This window comes from Octopus sinensis, linkage group LG4 (assembly GCF_006345805.1).
Source record: "Octopus sinensis linkage group LG4, ASM634580v1, whole genome shotgun sequence".
NCBI lineage: Eukaryota > Metazoa > Mollusca > Cephalopoda > Octopoda > Octopodidae > Octopus > Octopus sinensis.
In genome coordinates this window covers 129,150,251-129,172,230 of record NC_043000.1, presented here as the reverse complement: position 1 = coordinate 129,172,230, position 21,980 = coordinate 129,150,251, and the positions used below count along the sequence as shown (strand labels likewise).

General features: G+C 36.7%; 1 protein-coding gene across 1 annotated transcript in view; it reads left to right on the top strand.

Moving 5' to 3' along the window:
- Window positions 1–21,980, top strand: part of LOC115210346 (putative FERM domain-containing protein FRMD8P1) — a 124,233-nt gene that overhangs the window by 1,564 nt on the left and 100,689 nt on the right. The window contains exon 2 of the mRNA XM_036502483.1: window positions 6,489–6,549. Coding sequence (XP_036358376.1) covers window positions 6,489–6,549 — 61 coding nt within the window. The remainder of the gene's footprint in view (window positions 1–6,488; window positions 6,550–21,980) is intronic.

Below are 21,980 nucleotides of genomic sequence, written 5' to 3'. Positions count from 1 at the left end.
TATATGTACAGGTTAACTAGCATAGAAATACTTGGGTTGGTGTTTAAGGATGCAGTAAGCTCACTGGGAGTGAAGGATCCCTGGTCTTTGTTAAGGCATCCTTCTAAGAGAAAGTTAACTCATATAAAACCCACTGCTCTACTGGACCAGATATCTCACACTTTGCTTGATTCTGGGCTTCTTGGTATTACTGGTGAGAGTTGTGGTTTTGTGCAAACCACACTCAGCTTAAAGCACTTGCACAACCATTGTCAGCAATGGCCATGCTTGTCTAACAAGTAGTTACTCCTCTTGTATGTAGAAAGCAATACAAGTAAAGACACTGAGTGAAGTTACTTGAAATTTTCGTGCTTGGCATTTGTTGAAGTCCTTTACTGCCTCATATCAGAGACAGGCTGAAAAATATATTTCATGAAAAAAAAAAAACGTCTCATATCTTCATACATAAGGAGACATAGGACCTAAGTGAGTACCAGGCTTGAACTCTCATGTAGCCTGTTCGATATCTAAGCATTTCACTCAATCCATTATCTCCAGGACAGTGGTTCTCTAGAATCCCTTCTTACCCAAATTTTTGTCACACCAACCTTTTAGATGTTTAATCTGACCATCATCCACATGACTCTTTCCTGTCTGGGAGGCCCTTAAAAACTCATGCATGTTGCCCTTCCTTCATTTAATCTTTTATTGTTTTACTGATTTGTGTTGTTGGCATGCAGCTGTATTGAGGCAGCTTTGTGAAGGGTTTAGTTGGTCGTATCAGCCCCAGCTGGTATTTCAAACTGGTAGTTGACTTAACTCTATCTATTTGTCAAAATGTTAATAGCATTGGTTTTTAAACTGGTATAGACATAAACATGCGCATATATGTGTGTACACAAACACACTACATGCACACAAACCCATCACATACACAGAAACCCACCACACGCGCACAAACCCAAAACACGTGCACAAACCTGTCACATGCACACAAAACACACCACGCACATACAAAACACCTTGGGTAAAAGTTTTCTATCATATATTCAAGTTGACTCGAGCTTTATTAGTGAAATTTTGTTGACAGAAATTCTTCAGAAGCCCTCTCAGTGGTAGATTTAATCTGTTTAGCATCACCTTCTAACCACTGGGTATCCTTAATTGTATCCACTTGGTTGTAAGCATTTAGATTAGGTCTCTGGTTTGAGAATATTCCAGGAATTGTGGTTTATTCCTGATTTTCTCATCAGCCTGAGACACTTCAGGTCATTAGTTCTCCCTCTCTTCCCCGCCTCTCCCCCTCTCTCTCCTCCTCTGGTTAAATCATAGAATAAGTAATATGAAAGGACTCTGCCACAAATGATCGCATGGATGTCTGGCATAACTGAAATATTGAAGAAATTTCAGTATTTGAATTTGTTGATATAGACTGATTGATTTATTATTGCTTTGTTTCATTTATACCATATTTGGGCATCACATATCTGAAATAGTTGTCAAATGTCACTGCACATTTTGATTGAAAGAAAAAAAAAAATATAATAGTGGAGAATACGTGATGTGTTGTGTCTGTGTAGTGACCTCACCAAAGCTGGTGCTTCAAATAAAGAACCCAGTACTTTCTGTAAAGTGGTTGGTGTTAGGGAGGAGATCCAACTATAGAAACTATGTCAAAGCTGATATTGGAACACAGCACAGTCCTCTGGCTTGTTGGATCCTATTGAACCATCCAACCCATGCCAGTATGGAATACAAATGTTAGATAATGATAATGATATTAGAAAGACAGAGAAGTCATGGCTGGAACGTCTTTAATCAGAATCCTGCTTAGCTAAGACTTCCCTAAAGCTAAGTAATGACTTAATATAGATTCCATAAGCAGCTGCAAACATGAGATGTGCATATCTCTCACCTTTCATCTATAATACAAGTGTTACAAGATTGTTCTAGAGAGACATCTTTCATTGGCAGGATTCTGTTCCAATATCCACAACTAATCTTATTTCTTTATTGCCCACAAGGGGCTAAACATAGAGGGGACAAACAAGGACAGACAAAGGGATTAAGTCGATTACATCGACCCCAGTGCATAACTGGTACTTAATTTATCGACCCCGAAAGGATGAAAGGCAAAGTCGACCTCGGTAGAATTTGAACTCGGAACGTAATGGCAGACGAAATACCGCTAAACATTTCGCCTGGCGTGTTAACGTTTCTACTAGCTCACTATCCACAACTAATCTGTCACAGTCTCAAACATTATACCACTTCCACACCAATACCTTCCCAATCGAGTCATTCTTGCTCTTTGACCTTTTGTTTCCATATTTCTGTTGAAATATTGTTTTTTTTTTTGTTTCAATTAATATTCATTGTTTAACTGGTGTTTAGAATATAATTAGATGGTATTTTGATGGAAGATTTCAATTTAGTCCACTTTAAAATGGGGAATTTGTGCTAGGGGCAGTTTGGGGTGGTTTGGTATCAAACGAGTTGACCCATCCATTGTGCTTTTCTACTTTATTTTTCATTCCTCCCTCTGTTGTTGCTGCTTGCCTCTAGGTCAGCCTTCATTGGACCCACCTTCAATGCAAGGTATTGTCGCCATGATCACCCTGTCTTTTATTCATAGTTAATTATATTTATTCCTGTATTTGACCCATACTTTATTTTATTTACCTTGGGGGAATGAAAAACAAAGCTGACTTTGAGATTTGAACACAAAACCTAAAGAGTTGAAAAAATTACTTTGTCACATTTTTTTCCAAAGCTCTAATGATTCAGTTCATCCTTATAATAATAATAATAATAATCAATGCTTTATTGTTAATTACTCAGTGCTGACATATGTTGAACAAGTTTATTGTACATTATGTTACTGCTCATCATAATCCCTTTGTTGTCTTCTGTATGAGACCCGTCCTGAGATCCAACCATATTTCTTCTTTATATATTTCCTTGGTCTTCATATGTTAACAATGGAAGAATACTTGTAAGAAAGAAAGTTAAGAAAAGACATGATGATAAGGATTCCTAACTTTGGTAAGCTGTCACGAATTTAGTGGTTGTGTTGATGGGGCAGTACACTCAATTAAAACAATCCTGTACTTGTGCCGGTGGCACGTAAAAAGCACCATCCAAACGTGGCCGATGCCAGCGCCGCCTTGACTGGCTTCTGTGCTGGTGGCACGTAAAAAGCACCCACTACACTCACGAAGTGGTTGGCATTAGGAAGGGCATCCAGTTGTAGAAACACTGCCAGATCAGACTGGAGCCTAGTGCAGCCTCCTGGCTTCCCAGACTCCAGCTGAACCGTCCAACCCATGCTAGCATGGAAAACGGATGTTAAACAATGATGATGATGATTTTATTAATCCTTCCAGGATGAAAGGCAAAAGTCAACTTCAGTAGGATTTGAACTCAAAATTTTAAAGAGATGTGTCTTCAGGCTTCTGTCTGGATATAGCTTTATGTTAACTTGCAGTTCTTAGCTTAGTTTCCATTGTAGATAGTTCTTTACAATTAAACAGTAGGTCTTAGCTTACATTTTATCATGGATATGTGAGCTCAGCACCAGCATTCTGCTGTGATTTTTTGTCAGAATTTTTCTCAGAATTGTACTAACACTATTTTCAATCTTAAAAAAAAAACAATTTACAATCTCACACTATTGCTTGGATAATTAGATATAATGGAATGATTTGATTCAAACATGAAATAGTAATTCATTGATATAAGCTTGTTTGGTTAACTGCTTTTAGCTTAAGGTATATAATGAATATAACTTAGATTAACCAGCAGTTCTTAGATTGAAAAATTTAATAGATAACAGCTTTGTTAGGTTAACTAATAGTTCTTAGTTTGAAGTAGTACTGATGATAAATTCTATTATGTGTATAACTTTGTTAGGGTAACTGGCAGTTCAGAATGTAAATATTATCATAGTTAATTGGTTTGTTAAGTTAACTACCAATTCTGAGCTTAAATTCTATTATAGATCATAGTTGTTAGGTTAAATATTAGTTCTAAGTTTAAATTTTATCATAAATATAATTACCTTTTGGATTTCTGATATTCTTTATTGTAGTCTCATCAGAATGTTAATTTTGGAGAAGTTTAGAATGTGTTAAAATTATTCAGGATTTCTAATTTTATTGATGCAAGATTTTTTTTAGATTTGACTATTATTGTCTGAATTTGAAATTACAAATGTTTTGATCAGTTTCTAATCTTCTCCCAAGACATATTGAAATTACAGATTTTGATCAAATTACACTGTTAGATTTTAGAAATTTTAGCTTATTTTTGTTAAATAAAATCTAACCAGTTTTTCTCACCACAATGACCCTTGCGTTGTGAGTGAATGTGGTTGACAAAGACTGTACAAAGTTCATTGTGTGTGTGTGTATCTTCGTTTAATGTCTGTTTTCCATGGGGTGCACACTTTAACAAGAACTGACAAACCTGAAGACTATGCCGAGTTCCAATGTTTGCTTTGATATGGCACCTATGGCTGGATATCCTTCCTAATTCAACCATTTCATTGCGTGCATGTAAATGTTTACATTCTTTGATCTCAGGAAAGTTGCTGAATGCTGGACTGTGATGTTTGTAGTTTTCCTGCCTACAATTTGTCTAGTGACTCTGTGCTTTCAAAGAGGCAGGATGGGCATCCAGCTGTAAAAGAGTGCTTCAACAGTATGTATTCACCAAACCCATGTTAGAGTCATGGGATTTAGAAGTTTGTTTCACTACCAAATAGTTCCAGGTTCAAATCCACTATGTGTCTTCTATAATAGCCATGGATTGACCAGTGTCATGTGAGTGAGCAAAAATTGTATACAAACCCATCATATCCATAAATACATACATCATGACAAATCAGAGCAGATAAGGGAGTGCTGAGTTATGCATGGCAGTGAGAAAAAACTGACAAACCAACTAGTTGTTTGATCAAATGGTCAAATCTGTTGCAGTTAATTGGTTAGTTAATTAGTTGAGTAATAATGGTTTCAAATTTTGGTACAAGGCCAGCAATTTCAGAGGGTGGGGAGGTAAGTTGATTACACCAACCCCAGTACTCAACTGTTACTTAAGTTTATTGACCCTGAAAGGATGAAAGGCAAAGTTGATTTTAGCAGAATTTGAACTCAGACCATGAAGACATGAAATGCGACTAAACATTTTGCCTGATGTGCTAATGATTCTGCCAGTTTGTCACCTTAATTGGTTGAGTAATAATAACAAAAAGAAGCAATTTAGAACCAGTGTATATATTTTTATTGGTAATATGACTGTCCCAAGATGCAGCAATAATACACACACTATGTGTGTGTGTGCGTGTGTATATATATATATATATATATATCTTTATCTTTATATATAAAAGTGAAGTTGTGTGTCTGTCTCCTACGATTTAGATTCCTAACTACTCCCACATTTTGCGGTACACTTTAACCAAAAGCGGGTATCTTATAGTCGTGATTCATATCGAGCCCTTCTGGGTATTAGCGCGCATCTACGATGAGTCTACGATTTGAAAAATAATTTATCATCATTTTTTTCCATTTTAATGCATTTTTCGCTATTATATAAGGGAAGTAACTCTCTAAAAATGTCTACGATGAGTCAACGATTTAAAAAAAAATTTACCATCCTTTTTTCCCATTTTTAATGCATTTTTTGCTATTTTTTTGCTATAACTCTCTAAAAATGCTCATATAGTTATTTCCCTTACAAACCCGAGCAACGCCGGGCGATACTGCTAGTATATATATAAAAGAAAAGTTGTGTGGTTTCTGTCTCCTACGATTTAGATTCCTAACTACTCCTACATTTTGCGGTGCAGTTTAACCAAAAGTGGTTATCTTATAGTCGTGATTCATATCAAGCCCTTCTAGGTATTAGCATGAGTCTACGATTTAAAAAAAAATTTACCATCATTTTTTCCATTTTTAATGCATTTTTTTTTGCTATTATATAAGGGAAGTAACTCTCTAAAAATGTCTACGATGAGTCTACGATTTAAAAAAAAATTTACCATCATTTTTTTCCATTTTTAATGCGTTTTTTTGCCAATATATAAGGGAAGTAACTCTCTAAAAATGCTTATATAGTTATTTCCCTTACAAACCCGAGCAATGCCGGGCGATACTGCTAGTATATATATATATTTATTTATTTAATTTGGGTATCTGCATTTCTGTCAAGTTGCATCCCTTTAGATCAGAAAAAAGTTAGCCATTTGATACATTAAGATGAATAAAATAAGTTCAAGACTGAAAATAAGTACTGGAATTGACATGAGAAACTAAAATCCATTGAATGTGGTGCCCCAGTATGGCCACAGTCAATAACTGAAATCATCAAATAACATTACAGACAAGATCACTTGTTGAATTAATCCTAATCGTTACAGTTCAATTTGCAAATGTAAAGTGTCATAATTATTTAAACATGCCTTTGTTATTATGTTTTAATCTTTCTTCTTGCTCTTTGAATTCCAGTAACTTGTGCAGTGGTTTTGTCCACTGGTTAACATCCTGGAAGATGTCTATCATCTTTGTGGTACAGTTATTCATCTTTTTTTTTTTTTAAATTTCCACTTTTAATTTATATTCACGAATTTGAGTTTTTCTCTAGGATTCACTAGATTTGTTTATCTTGTTCACTGTTCACTGATTGTTGTAGATGTTATTATTTAGATATAATCCAGTGGTTCTCTGCCTTTTGTAGCTCAGTGACCCCTTTCACTGAACTGCACTTCACGAATGCTTCCTTTTCATATTTTGCAAAAAAAAAACAACAAAAAAAACCCCTAAACCAGCTGATTACTTTAATCAAACAAGCTAATTTTGTGCAGTGGTTTATTGTCCTGCTTCTTAAATATTTGTGAGGACTAGTGCCTGCTATGTCAAATTTTTATGGAAATTACAGAAAAGGGCAAGGACAGGGTTTATATAATAAAATGATATTGGAGCTTGGTGCTTATCAGTAATGTTTCTGCTCACTCATAACACTATCCTATTTGTATTTTAATTTCAGCGAATATTTTTTGAAAGATGTGTTAAAAATGCTAAGTATTGTACCTAGTTTAAATATAATGTATTTCTAAGTAATTTCATGAAAATCATGACCCTTCTAAACTCTCTGCTTTCTGTAGTGCCCTCGTTGACATTTACTTCTTCTTCCTGATCTCTCATTGCTCCTCAAAGTGGGTACTACCATCCAAGTTAAGAACCTTTATAATTTAACCCTTTCTACACCAAGCAGGTCAGAACTCTCTCTTTTAAAGTGTTCAAATTTAAATTGAAATGTTGCACAGTCTTAATTATTGTATTAAATACTTAATGTTTTATTCAGTCAAAAGTTAGTTGCAGTTCAACTTCTTGATATATTTTGAAGATTAAAGGAACAGAGGCTGTATGTATCCTTGCTGGCCTCTGTGCCGATGGCACATTAAAAACACCATTCGAGCGTGATCGTTACTTGTATTGCCTTACTAGCACTTGTGCTGGTGGCACGTGAAAAATCATTTGAGCGAGGTTGTTGCCAGTGCCGCTGGACTGGCTCCTGTGCAGGTGGCACATAAAAAGCACCATTTGAGTGTGGCCGTTGCCAGCACCGCCTGACTGGCCCTCGCGCCGGTGGCATGTAAGAGCACCCACTACACTCTGAGTGGTTGGCATTAGGAAGGGCATCCAGCTGTAGAAACTCTGCCAGAACAAGATTGGAGCCTGGTGCAGCCATCTGGTTCGCCAGTCCTCAGTCAAATCGTCCAACCTATGTTAGCATGGAAAGCGGACGTTAAACGATGATGATGATGACCCTAAAAGGATTAAATCTTTAGCCGTGTCTAGATTTATGACATTGCTTCATTGGTTGCTGTTATTGAACCCCTGGGGCTCAGCCCAGAATTGAGCAAACTTAAAAGCATGACTGTTTTATTTTGTTTTGTTTTTTCATATATTAGTGATTACTGCATTATCCAATGTGTGTCAGTTATGGAAAATTTGACTGTCATTTGCAACAAATTGAACAACCATGCCAGGGTTTCTTTGTTGCTTAGCTACAGGTCAGCCCTGGTCCTGTAGTCTTATGACCCAAAGCATTCAAATCATGATCATGCCATTTTTTTTATATATCAGAGGCCACTACATTGTGTAAGGTGTCCTTCTTTCAAGGCAGAGTGTGAGGCAGATTTAGCTGTTAATTCTTATCAGGTAAAGCTACAACATAGAGATTTCCTTGTTGAATCCTGTTCATTGATTGTTGTGGTTTGGAGGTAAGAAGCTGCTCTTTTATGGTAGAGAGACAGTGGTGGTGGTGGTGGCAGTAGTACTGGTGGTAATTTCCTATCAACAGAGCGGCATGAAGCCATCAGAGCATGAAGCCATCTGTGAAAACTGGGTCAATGAGAGGCAGCAATGGTTATGCTGTGCTCAAGGATGACTATGTAAATGAAATGGCTCTCCATAGGTGTCAAAAGTAGGTTACAATTGAAGTTCGTTCAGAACACAGTACATGCTCACACACACATATGCACTTAATCACACTAAAACACCTTTTAGTTTAATGGAGTGTAGCCAATTTATTTTAGTTTCCTTTTTTATATATTCATCTGTTTTATTCATCTAAATGCTTACACTTACCTACAAAGACTTAGGCAAATTTATCCCCCTCCCAATTACACATACACACACACGTTCTTGTACATGTACAGATATGTATGAATCTAATTGCACATTTCATGTGCATCAAACATTCACTAACATAACATACAATTATTCATGTTGTTTGTCACATTTTTCATGTCAATTTGGATTTCTCTGATGGATTTATTTAGCAGAATTATCAGATAGGTTTCACTGAACCAAATTGTTTAACCCTTTTGTTACTGTATTTATTTTGAGATGCTCTGTATTTCTTTCAATTGCTTAGAATATAACAAATAATTTAGTAAAATAACTTAGTTGTCATTCAGCTAGTGTTAGGAACATAAATTGTGACTAAGGTTTGGTGGGAGATTTTAATTCAAAACTTATGAAAACAAGACATTTGTAATACAGAGCCAGAGCCGGTTTCAGCCAGGTTGGTAACGAAAGGGTTAATAAAGTTGTTTGATGGATTGCCCCCCCCCCCCCCAAATCAAGTTAACTTTTTTTAGTCAAATAAGAAATAAGAAGGACAGCAACCATGACCCATTTTGGAGGTCCTCTGAGATTGGTGAACAGAAGGAAGAAAGTTGTCCTCATATTGGACACTTAGCCCTAATGTTTGCAACAAAGTGGGCATTGCTAAAGACAGCCAAAGACTAGATGATTGTATTAACTCTGTTAAAACCAGGTCAAGCTAAAAGTAATTCAGATCATTAGAATAAAGATTTGTCATTGAAATATTAGCTCGTTTACAAATGCCTGCTCAAAAATAAGGTGTTCTTGAGAATTTTTTCTCTGATATTTTTATTCTTTGACCAAAAAGCCAAGCTCCCTATAATTAGGCACATCTTGCAAGGAAAGGCTGTTCACAATTGCAAAAGTGCTGCAGGAATTAGAATTTTCTGCTGAGGATGAAAGGGAATTCTTTCAAATGTATCCCAGACAATTTAGAATCAGCTGACAAGTGTGGGAGTTTTGATGTTTGTATTTTGCAATCTGAAAGGAAAAAAACCCCAAAAAACAAAGAAGGCACTGTAAAAGCAAAACAAAAAATGATTGCTACACAAAATGGCAATACTGGAATTACAGTGAAGTCTTGTCAATTTTAAGTAAGAAACTAAGTTTTTATATGTCTCTGTTATTTTCAATAAATCTCTTACTGTTTGTTTTGAAGAGTATTAGTTGTGGAGCTCAGATTCAGGCAGAGGCTACCCTATGGCCAGGAGTTGATATGGTAAACCACATAACATATTAAGTCTACCACCCATGACAGATTATAGTCCATCCAAATCTCTTCCTTGGGTACTGTAGCATTCCAGTGCTGTTTACTGCAGAATATAGGTCTGGATCCCAAACAACTGAAGAAAGCCATCAAAGAGATAGACACAACAGCTGAAACTAGCTCAAAGTGGCTATGGTTGAGAAGAGACTGCTAGTGGAACTCTCATCCTTAGGCAAAGGCTATTTCAGCCCTCGCTACCCAACTCAGTATACCTGCCGATGATATGGAAGGGTTTCCAGCATTGTGTTATATTTAGAAGAGCTTGCAAAACCTCTGGGTAGTTCCTGCAGTTTCTATGTGAGGCAAAGCATCTCTGATGTTTATTTCACTTTTTTTACCTATCTGCCCATAGTACCATGCAATGGGATTGAACCAAGAACCATGTGATTGCAAAATCAACTTAATCACACAGCCACAGCCATGTCTTCACCTATAAAATATTTTTATATGTTTTCCTTTGCTAACATCAACTCTATAAACTCGTTAATTTTATACAGATGATATAAAGTTAGTTTGTCTAGGCACACCAGCTGTGTGTGTTGGTGGTGTTTTTGTCATACTTAAATGATTCTTGATTGATCCAACTGTTCACAGTTATATTGAATTGTTCAGTTGTTATTGGCTGTTCAGATCTGGTTTCAACAATTGTATTGCCTAGATAAAATATGTCATTCTATTGTGCTTCAGTTTGTTTAGTTGAGAAAAAGTGATTGATAGGTTGTCAGATACAAAGGCACTCATATGAAGTTTGCTTCTAAAAGAGAACATTTCTATTGTATTCTTGTTAGAATAATAATAATAATAATAATAATAATAATCCTTTCCACTAAAGGCACAAAGCCTGAAATTTGTGTGGGAGGGGACTCATCAACCATATTGACCCCAGTGTTTCACTTGAGAGGATGAAAGGCAAGGTCGACCTCAGTGGAATTTGAAGTCAGAATGTACCAGCAGGCGAAATACCGCTAGGTATTTAGTCCAGCATGCTTACGATTCTGCCAGCTCGCCACCTTATATAATGATGATGATGATAATAATTTAGGACGGTGAGCTGGTAGAATGGTTAGCACGCCAGATGAAATGCTTGCCAGTATTACATCTGCTGCTATGTTCTGAGTTCAAATTCTACCACAGTCAACTTTGCCTTTCATCCTTTCAGGGTCATTTAAATAAGTACCAGTTATGCACCGGAGTCAATGTAATCGGCTTAATCCCTTTGTCTGACCTTGTTTCTCCCCTTTGTGTTTATCCCCTTGTGGGCAATAAAGAAAAAAATGATAATAATAATAACCCTTTCTACTACAGGCACAGGGCCTGAAATTTTTGGGAAGGAGCTACTTAATTACATCGATACCAGTGATTAACTGGTGCTGATTTCATTGTCTCAGAAAAGCAAAGTCTACTTCAGCAGTAATTGAACTCAGAACATCATGATAGACAAAATACAGCTAAGCATTTCATCCAGCTTGCTAGCAATTCTGCCAGCAAGCCACTTTGATATAATAATAATGGTTTATGATTTAGGCACAAAGCCAGCAGTTGTAAGGGAAAGGAATTTAGTCAATACTGTTGACCTCAGTACTTAACTGGTACCTTACTAACTGACCTTAGAAGGATGAAAGACTGAGTTGGCCTTGGCAAGATTTGATCTCAGAACATAAAAAATCAGAAGAAATACTATTAGGCACTGCCACCTTTCCACTTTCTGCAGCAGCAGCAGCAGCAGCAGTAGTAGTAGTCCTTTTTACTATAGGCACAAGGTCTGAAATTTTGGAAAGGGAATTAGCTGATTACATCAACCCCAGTGCTCAACTTGTACTTATTTTATCACCCTCAGAAGGATGAAGGGCAAAGTTGACCTTGGCAGAATTTGAACTTGGAACAGAAAGACAAACGAAATGCTGTTTTTATGTTCAGCTTGCTGCCTTAATAATAATAATAATTCTTTCAAATTTTAGCACAACATCAGCAATTTTGAGAGGAGGGGGCAAGTTGATTGCATCAACCCCAGTACTTGATTGGCGCCTTATTGTATCAAAAGATGAAAAATGAAGTTAACTTCAGTGAGATTTGAACTCAAAACATAAAGACACGGAAGAAATGACAAAAAGTATATCTGACAGGTTAACAATTCAGCCAACTTACTGTCTCTGTGATAATAATATTGATTATAATGATGATTTCTTTTATTTGCCACAAGGTCATCTGACAAGGTGGACATAACAGGGACTGTTTACAATTTTTGTGAAGCTTTACAAAAGGGAAAAACAAGGGATGGAAAGGAATTGTTTCTAGTAAGCTCTGAAAATTGGAGGGGGGGATTTAATTGATATCAACCCCAGTCCTTAACTGGTACACTTTTTGTTAATCCCAGAAGGATGAGACACAAAGTTGACCTCAACAAATTTGAACCCAGAAAGTAAAGGACCTTAAAATAACAGAAGCCATTTTTCCAGCAATCCAGCCATGCTATTACCTTTAATAACACCAATAATTATAATTCTTTAGGCACAAGCATGGCTGGGTGGTAAGAAGCTTGCTTCCCAACAACATGGTTCCGGATTCAGTCCCACTACACGACACATTGGACAAGTGTCTTCTACTATTGCCTCAGGCCAACCAAAACCTTGTGAGTGGGTTTAGTAGACAAAAACTGACAGAAGCCCATCGTATATATATATATATATAAAATGTTTGTCCCCTACTACTACTTCACAACCAATGATGGTGTATTGTGTCCCCATTAACTTAGTGTTTCGGCAAATGAGTCTGAGAGAATAAGTACTAGGCTTTAAAAAACTAAGTCCTGGGATCTCTATGACTGAAAAACACTTGAAGGTGATGTCAGTATGGTCGGAAGGCCTGAAAATTGGTGGGGCTAGTTGATTCCATCAATCCCAGTGCTCAACCAGTACTCCTTTTATTGACATGAAAGGGTGAAAGGCAAAGTTGACCTCGGTGGAATTTGAACTCAGAACATACCCTATCATGCTAATAATTCTGCCAGCTCATCACCTTATCAGCAACAATAATAATGGGCTTTTTCTAGATGGGGAGCAATTTTGTAAATGACTTGGTTATGGTTATTGGATTGACTTCTTTATAAAGAACAGGAGTTAATTGAAACAGAATTTGAACAAAGGAAACAGAGTTAATTGAAACAGAATTTGAACAAAGGAGCATATTGAATGGGAACCATGTATGGCTTGCTTCTTTAGTATCTCAGATATTTTTATTACCCCAGCTCATTTGTAGATAATTGCTACATTCTTTGATCTAATGCTGATGACTCAAACAGATTATCATCACTAAACAATTTGATTGTACAATATTACATCATGTAGAATTTTTATACTATGCTGTATTACAGTATTTAGTGCATGTGCACGCGTGTGTATATTCATATATATTATACAACACTGCAGTGTTTAGAATATATAGTTGCTTGAATTAAGACCAACTGAAGAACATATAAAAGCATCTCTTCTAAAGTTAAAGGCATCTTGTATGATATTTGTGTATGAACATCAGTACTACATGGGAGTGAAATGTGGGCCATGAATGCAAAGAATATGCAAAGACGAGTGGCTCACATGCTTTGGATGTGCAACATCAGTGTGCATATATGACTAAGTGCAGATGTGTTGAAAGTAAAATTGAGCATAAGAAACACCAGGTGTAATGTATAAGAAAGAAACTGTACTGGTATGGTCATGTGATGTGTATGGATGAGGGCAGCTGCTTAAAGATTTGCTAATTGTTAAGAGTGAATGGAAGATGTGGAACGATGTAGTGAAGTATGACCTCAGGATGTTGAGTCTTACAGAGAAGTCAAAGGACTTAGATAATTGATAATGTGCTGTGCGCAAAAAGATCTACCCATCTTGGTACAAATGAGGTCCTAAAAGCATATCATTTATGTCTATGATTCCTCACCCAGTCTGTCTCTAAGAAGTGTTCATCTTTCTAGCACTCATCCCACCATCACTCTTCTGATTATGACACTCTTCTATCAGGTGCTGTAATTATAGGACTCCTTCCTGTGCTATCAGTTATCCCTTTTTATTGAACCAGTTCCTTTTGTCATCCATCCCGCATTCCCAATATCTTCCCTTACTACATCATTGCTGCCTTTCATGTCCCCACTTTGGTTTGTCACTCCCTATTTCCCTTATGTTCCTCTGACCTCTGTCACTGTGTATCCCTCTCTCAATCCGCCACACTTCGCATTATATCTCTATTTCTCATCTGTTGTCCTCCGCTCCCTTTCTTTCATACTGTCATCCTCTTCTTCCTTATCCCTGACCTCATTTCCTTCATTTCCCTTCAGACTGGTTTTCATCATTGGCCATGCATCCACCTCTTCCCCATTCACTGCATTAACCTCTATCCCCCTCTCTAACCATCCGTAACTCCTTTCACACTCTTGTTTACTTACTTCCCATCCACCATTTCCAATCCTCTGTCCCTATTCCCTCTTATACTCACCTTCTTGTACACTGAGGATATGCCCTGATACTTCATCACTACCACCTCTTTTCTCTCTTTCCAGCTGGGGTAGCCATGTATCTCATTAACAGCAAGGCACTTGTTTATGTCCCTCAACTATACCTTAACTACTTAACACTAGGCAGAAATCCACAACTTTTAGTACTACACCTCCACTAAATTAAGGGGTTCTCTCCTCTTAGTTACTCAGTGACCTCACTCATGTTGGTGCCATAGAAAAAGCTCTCAGTACATTCTGTAGAGTGGTTGACATTAGGAAGGTAATCCAGCCACAGAAGCCATGCTAATGCAGACATTAGGGCTTACTGCAGCCTTGCGGCTCATCAGATTCTTTCAGGCCATCCAACCCATGCCAGCATGGAAACTTGACTTTAAATGATGATGATGATATACACTATTATATTTTGTATGTATAGATTATACAAAATTACAGTGTTTAGTGTTTGTATGTGTAATAATAATAATAATAATAATAATAATAATAATCCATGAATTGAATTTATAAATATTTAATGCATTATTATGTGTGTTTCCACAAATCATGTTTCTTAAGATCATAGTCCATATTCCTGGGATGATTACAGTACAGTCCGTAGTATATATATATATATATATATATATATATATATATATATATATACTACACTCTTGGAGTGGTTGATGTTAGTAAGGGCATCCAGCTGTAGAAACTCTGCCAGATCAGATTGAAGTCTGGTGCAGCCATCTGGTTTGCCAGACCTCAGTCAAATCATCCAACCCATGCTAACATGGAAAGCGGATGTTAAACGATGATGATGATGATATATATCATCATCATTTAATGCCCAAGCTTCTATATTTGCATGGGTCAGATGGAATTTATTGAGGCAGATTTTGTACTGCCAGATGCCCATCTTGTCACCAACCTTAGACTTGTTTTTCAATGAAGCCTGGAAACAAACAACCTCACTTATATCATGTTACTCATTTACAACAACCACGTGATGTCTAGACGACAGTACACACAAACAGATATATGTGTGTATGTATTGTATAATATTACAGTATTTAGTATGTATATAAGGTTTACAATTGATTGGAAAATTGGCAGAAGTGGTTTGTGTTTTCTTTATCATATCTTTATCATTATTTTGCTCTTTTTTGCGCTTTCCATATTTCATATATTACTGTTCTCTTTCAGTTGAGATATAGTATACTGCTGTATGTCAACTGACACACAGCTTGTTGCTCTGTGTGTGAGAGAGAGGGTGGGGAGAACTGACTCATAGTTTGTGTGTGTGCATGCCAACATAACTTGTCTTGTGTATGTGTCTGCATGACTCTTAGCGTGTGTGCATCAATTGACGCACATCTTGTTGCTGTGCGTCAGCTTACATATAGCTTCTATTATCATTTATTCACTGTTTGCCATTTAGAATGCTGCCAAGTGCTAATGCACTCCATCAACTGCTCAATGTAGCCAAACCATCAACCATTGCATTCTGTAGTGAAGGTTACAAGTGATGACAGCCTGGAAACAATTTCCAGGTGGCAACAAAATCAGTTTGGTTAGTCTCTTTTGGAGAAGTTTCAAATTCAGGATTGTGAACAGGTTTTCCAAAAATCTCTCATTTGGAGCTCCTCACAACTGAATCTGTTAGAAGTCGGTTAAGGGTAACAAAACTGTCTTATATGTGCTCTCATTTGTGCATTACTGATTTGTGCTTTTCTTAAACAGTTGTCATGTGTAGAACAAATTTGACTATTAGTCAAGTTTGTCAAGTTTGTCAAGAATGTTTAATCTCAGCTTCTTTTGACAAGGAATTGCTGGTGCCTCGTGCAGTGGTTACTTGTTTCATATCATGGAATTACTTTGATTTATTGAATATCTTGCTGGGCCTCTTATGCTTAAAACCAAATGCAGTTCAACAGAACAAATCCAATTAAATATCAGGTAACACAATGCAATGGAAAACATTTAAGATAAACAAACACATGAAGACATACTGATAAATTTTAATGTATAAGACTATAGACATACTCTCTCTTTTTACTCTTTACTCTTTTACTTGTTTCAGTCATTTGACTGCGGCCATGCTGGAGCACCGCCTTTAGTCGAGTACTTACTTTGTAAGCCCAGTACTTATTCTATCGGTCTCTTTTGCCGAACCGCTAAGTGACGGGGATATAAACACACCAGCATTGGTTGTCAAGCAATGCTAGAGGGACAAAGACAGACACACAAACACATACACACACACACACATATATATATATATATACATATATACGACAGGCTTCTTTCAGTTTCCATCTACGAAATCCACTCACAAGGCTTTGGTCAGCCCGAGGCTATAGTAGAAGACACTTGCCCAAGGTGCCACGCAGTGGGACTGAACCCGGAACCATGTGGTTGGTAAGCAAGCTACTTACCACACAGCCACTCCTGCGCCTATTTAATATTCTATTTAATACTCTATTTAATATTATTGTAATATGTGACAGACAGCTTTAAAAACAGTTGGCAGCTATAATTACCTCCCCCAAGGAAGGAGGTTATGTTTTCATTGGCGTTGGTTTGCCCATCTGTCAGTCTGTGTGCAAAATAACTCAAAAAGCTGTGAACAGTATTTGATGAAACTTGCGGGAAAAGTTAGTAATGACACAAGGAACAGATGATGAAATTTTGGTAGTGATCCAGGAATTTTTATGGATTCTTGAAGGATTTTTCATTTGTTATATTTACTTTACATGAAATATTACGTTACATTCTTTGATTATCTCCCTTTAAAACACATCGTTTCCACGTAACCTATGGTGGCGTTGCTGTTTAGAGACAGTGTTGATGAGGACAATGGTTGAGATAAGTATAGGAGGAGGATAAAATAGTATCGGTGGTTATAATAGCAACAGGAGCGGTGTGATGCTGAGGTGATGGTGGTAATAGTGGTGTTGATGATAGTGTTAGTTGTGTGATGGTGGTATTGCAGTGATTATACTGGTTGTGGTGGTGAAAGTGACTGTCAAGGTATCCGGCATGATAACATTGATGGCGGGTGTATCTGGTTGAAGTGGAAGCAATGACAATGCTGCTGATGATGTTGGTGGTTGTGAACTGCTTCAGATGATTCCTGTTTTTAAAGGGTTTTTTTTCTTAAAATCATATGGCTGTGTTATTATTTTTTTTACCCCTGCCAAAAAGGTTATGTTTTTGCCAGCATTAGTTTGGGAAATTGGGCGATTTTCTGCATATATGGGTGGAAACAAGCTGCTTGGTGGAGGTCTGCGCTCTCTGAGTGCTTTTCTAGTTTTATCTATTTTTGGTTGAATATTTGCTCTAACACAGATTATTTTCAACAGTCATACAGTTTCTGTCATTTGATTTGATCTTGAGACCAGAAGACCCACATTCACAAAAATACTTAGCTGCAAAGGGGAAAAGGATTCTGAGTGCATAATCTGTGACACCTGAGTAGTGTTTTGACAGGTGGGCCCAAAAGCTTTTGAGGGATGAACTGTTGTGAAGAACTTATGCAGTAAAGTTGTTCTTTGATTCTAAGAATTCCTTAAGAAATGGCTCTGAAGTTTTATTGATTTTTGTGAGGAATAGTTTGACGTTCATCACGACATTCTCTTGGATTGACTCTTGGAAAAAACAGTGAAACTCATCCTTTAATTTTTCCAAAAATTGAAAGATTTCTTTTGGGACTTTGGTGTGGGTGTGTGTGTGTATGTGTGTTGGTTCAGTAAAGAAACTTAGATTTTGAAATAAGAGAATGAGATAATTAAAGGTGCAGTGTTCTGCCCCTTGATATTCTTTCTCTTCTCCCTCTTTGTGTTTAAATTTTTATACATCACTCTCACCCTCTTTCTCTTTACTTTAGCTCCCACTTTTACTGTCTCACACCTTTGAGAATTCTCTGTCTTTCTTTATTCTGCTATTTCCATCCTTCTTTTTTTCTTTCCTTCTGTCTCTTTGTACCTCTCTCCATTTTCCACTATCAACATTAATGACACTGCCAGAGCCCCTTCTAACATCACTAACACAGCTCCCAACTATTTCTTTCTGACTTTGAGTTAGCATTACTCATAATGCTAGGAAGGAATGTACTATTTTATTAGTATACAGATTACTTAATTAACTCATGCAGTAATTAAATATTCGATAAAATTATAATTTTAAATCCTAGAAATTATATCCATTTACAATATTGCCAACATAAATTATAATACATTATACCAGACAGGAAATAAACATATATTCTTAGAAACCATGGTATGCATTTGCATATCACTTTTTATCAAAATTATCATTCATTAACCCAATTTCCTTGTAAACTACTCAAAATTTTCCATGTAACACTTGCTGTTTAGCATTCAGATTACTTTCTCAAATGTGATCCTTATTTATTCATATTGTTTTGAATTAATTGTGCTTTCTCTTGTAGATAAGAGATTTTCATCATGTGATGGCTTATTTTTTTGTAAGATAGTTACGAAAGGCTAGATTTGACCAGGTTTATCATAAAACAGATAGAATATTGAGGCCAGATGCAGCTGGTTTGAATGTTACATGGCTAGTGGAGAATCTCTAGCCTGGTGTCTCTGTGTGAGGTGGTCACAATTGAAAATGTTAAGGAGAAAACTTTTTTTCTTTTGGAGCCAAGTATCATTTGGAAAGGACAGCATCCATGACTTTATTTTCTAGTAACACTTGAAGAGGAAAGTGGACAGAAAGATGGGTGTGTGAGGGAGAAAGTTGTTTACTTTTTGAGATTTTACAGAGGGTGAGAGAGTGTAGTTAGAATGGTGTTGCTAAATATTCCTGTTGTCATGTAAGCAGCAAACTAGTGACAAGAACCGTGAGAAGGTGCCTACTTTAACACGTTAGGATATTCCAGTGCTTTGTGTGAGGTCCCAGAGTCATCTGATGTGATTGTACCCAGTTTTGAGAATTGTTGCTTGTTATGTTCTTGTTTTTGTTATTTATTGTTACTTTGTTGTTGGTTTTATTGTTATAGTTGAGTTCTCCTTATTAAATGCAAATTCCCCACTGTTTCTGTTTTATATTTTGTATTGTCCCTTTCTTAGCTGTGGTGATATGTTTGGACACATGTATATGTTGATGTATGGCTTGTGTGGGTGTGTAGGTTGGTGTATGTAGCTTGTAGCTGAGTATGTATGTGTTAATGTAAAGCTTACAATATTTATCCTTCACATATTGTACATGAGAAACAGCATAAAATTACTCCTGTGTGTTGGTTGACATGTAACTGTTTGATTTGAGGGAGATTAAGCTGCTATTTCTAGCAGATCAATAATCATTCAGATGATCCCTTATATATGTAGGCTGACATAATCTGTATTTCATAACTGATACATAGCTAGTAATGAATGACTTGAGCCCTCTTTCAGTGCTAATCTTCTCGAAGGCATAAATAAAACCCAGATTGGAATAGTGAACAAATCTATGGAACAGTGTACTTACTATACACCACAAACATCCTTGAACTCCATTTATTTGATTGGTAACGATTTAATTACCAACATGCTACAACCATGATATTCTGCTTCTACTCTCTGCCTCTTCTACTGCTACTACAATGGCCTCTGCTCTACTGAACTAGCAGGTTTCATACTTCTTCTATCAGGGCCTAATTGTCTAACCTTTCTGTCTTTCTCCTCTTTGATGTTGTTTAACCCTTGGTCATCTTTGATGCAACAGATCTCTGATCAAAGTATTCAATATGTGACCAACCTGTTTTGCTTTTGGTTCAAGCGCAGTCTAATCTAGGATTACATTATCCACTATGACTCTTCCCTTTTTAAGACTGTAGGGTGTGATATGAGGGAAACTTAGCAGTCATTTTTGACGGATCATGTGATCCTATAGGTTTTCCTCTTTGGTTTGATCATCTTCTTATCTTTCTTTATTGTTTCTCACCTCCTAGCCCTTGCACTAAACATTTTGTTCAGAACTGTAAGCATCTGAAATTCCCTCATCATCATCATCATCTTCATCACCACCATCACCTTCTACAAGGACTTAGTACTCTTAGTTTGTCCCTATTAAATAAAGGAAGGAGCTTTTTGGAGTTTTGTGGGGTTTTGTTTTTCCTTGTTTAGTCCCTCCAAAAGTTACTTTACTGCAATAGTGATCTAGGACAAGATTTTTTAAAATTAAGAATGTACAGAACCAGAAAAGTTACTGCAAGACATCCTGTTTATCATTCTACCAATTTTGTCAACCTACCACCACCTGTGGCTGGTATTTCGGTTATCAACAACCAAAAGAAGGAAAGGTAAAGTTTACCTCAGTGGGATTTGAACTCAGAGCACAGAGATCCAGAATAAATACCTGTGAGGCATTTACCTGTGCACACCAACAGTGCTGCTATCAAATTACTGACATTGATCTGGATATTTTTTAAGTTTACACAGGCATTACCTTAGATCAGTGTTTCCCAACCATATTTGTTTTTACCTATGGTACCTTTCGATTTTGTTTTTATTCAGGTGGGTCCACATAGTCATTTGTTGTTTAAGAGATCCAATTATATTTTTATAATTATACTAGCAGTATCGCCCGGCGTTGCTCGGGTTTGAAAGGGAAATATCTATATAAGCATTTTTAGAGAGTTATAGCCAAAAAATGCATAAAAATGAAAAAAAAATTATGGTAAATTTTTTTAAAAATCGTTCCCATTGTAGACATTTTTAGGGAGTTACTTCCCTTATATTTAAAAATATGCATTAAAATGGAAAAAATGATGGTAAATTATTTTTAAAATCGTAGACTCATCGTAAACGCGCGCTAATACCCAGAAGGGCTCGATATGAATCACGACTATAAGATACCCTGTTTTGGTTAAACTGCACCGCAAAATGTGGGAGTAGTTAGGAATCTAAATCGTAAGAGACACACAACTTGACTTTTATATATAAAGATATTAGGAATTGTATAAAAAATTAAAAATATTTTGTGCATTGTAGAAGTGTAACCAATTTATTGCACATAAACTACAAAATTTTATATGGACCCTGGTTGAGAGCCACTGCCTCAGTTGATGGATTCTCTTTTGATTTCATTGATAAGCATTCAGTTGCTTGATTAACTCTCTCTCTTTCTCTTTTACTTGTTTCAGTCATTTGACTGCGACCATGCTGGAGCACCGCATTTAGTCGAGCAAATCGACCCCGGGACTTATTCTTTGTAAGCCCAGTACTTATTCTATCGGTCTCTTTTGCCGAACCGCTAAGTGATAGGGACGTAAAGACACCAGTATCAGTTGTCAAGCAATGCTAGGGAGACAAACACAGACACACAAACACATACACACATACATATATATATATATACATATATACGACAGGCTTATTTCAGTTTCCGTCTACCAAATCCACTCACAAGGCATTGGTTGGCCCGGGGCTATAGCAGAAGACACTTGCCCAAGGTGCCACGCAGTGGGACTGAACCCAGAACCATGTGGTTGGTTAGCAAGCTACTTACCACACAGCCACTCCTGAATGTCTGATTTCTTAAATTAATGTATAAGTGGGTGAGTATTCCA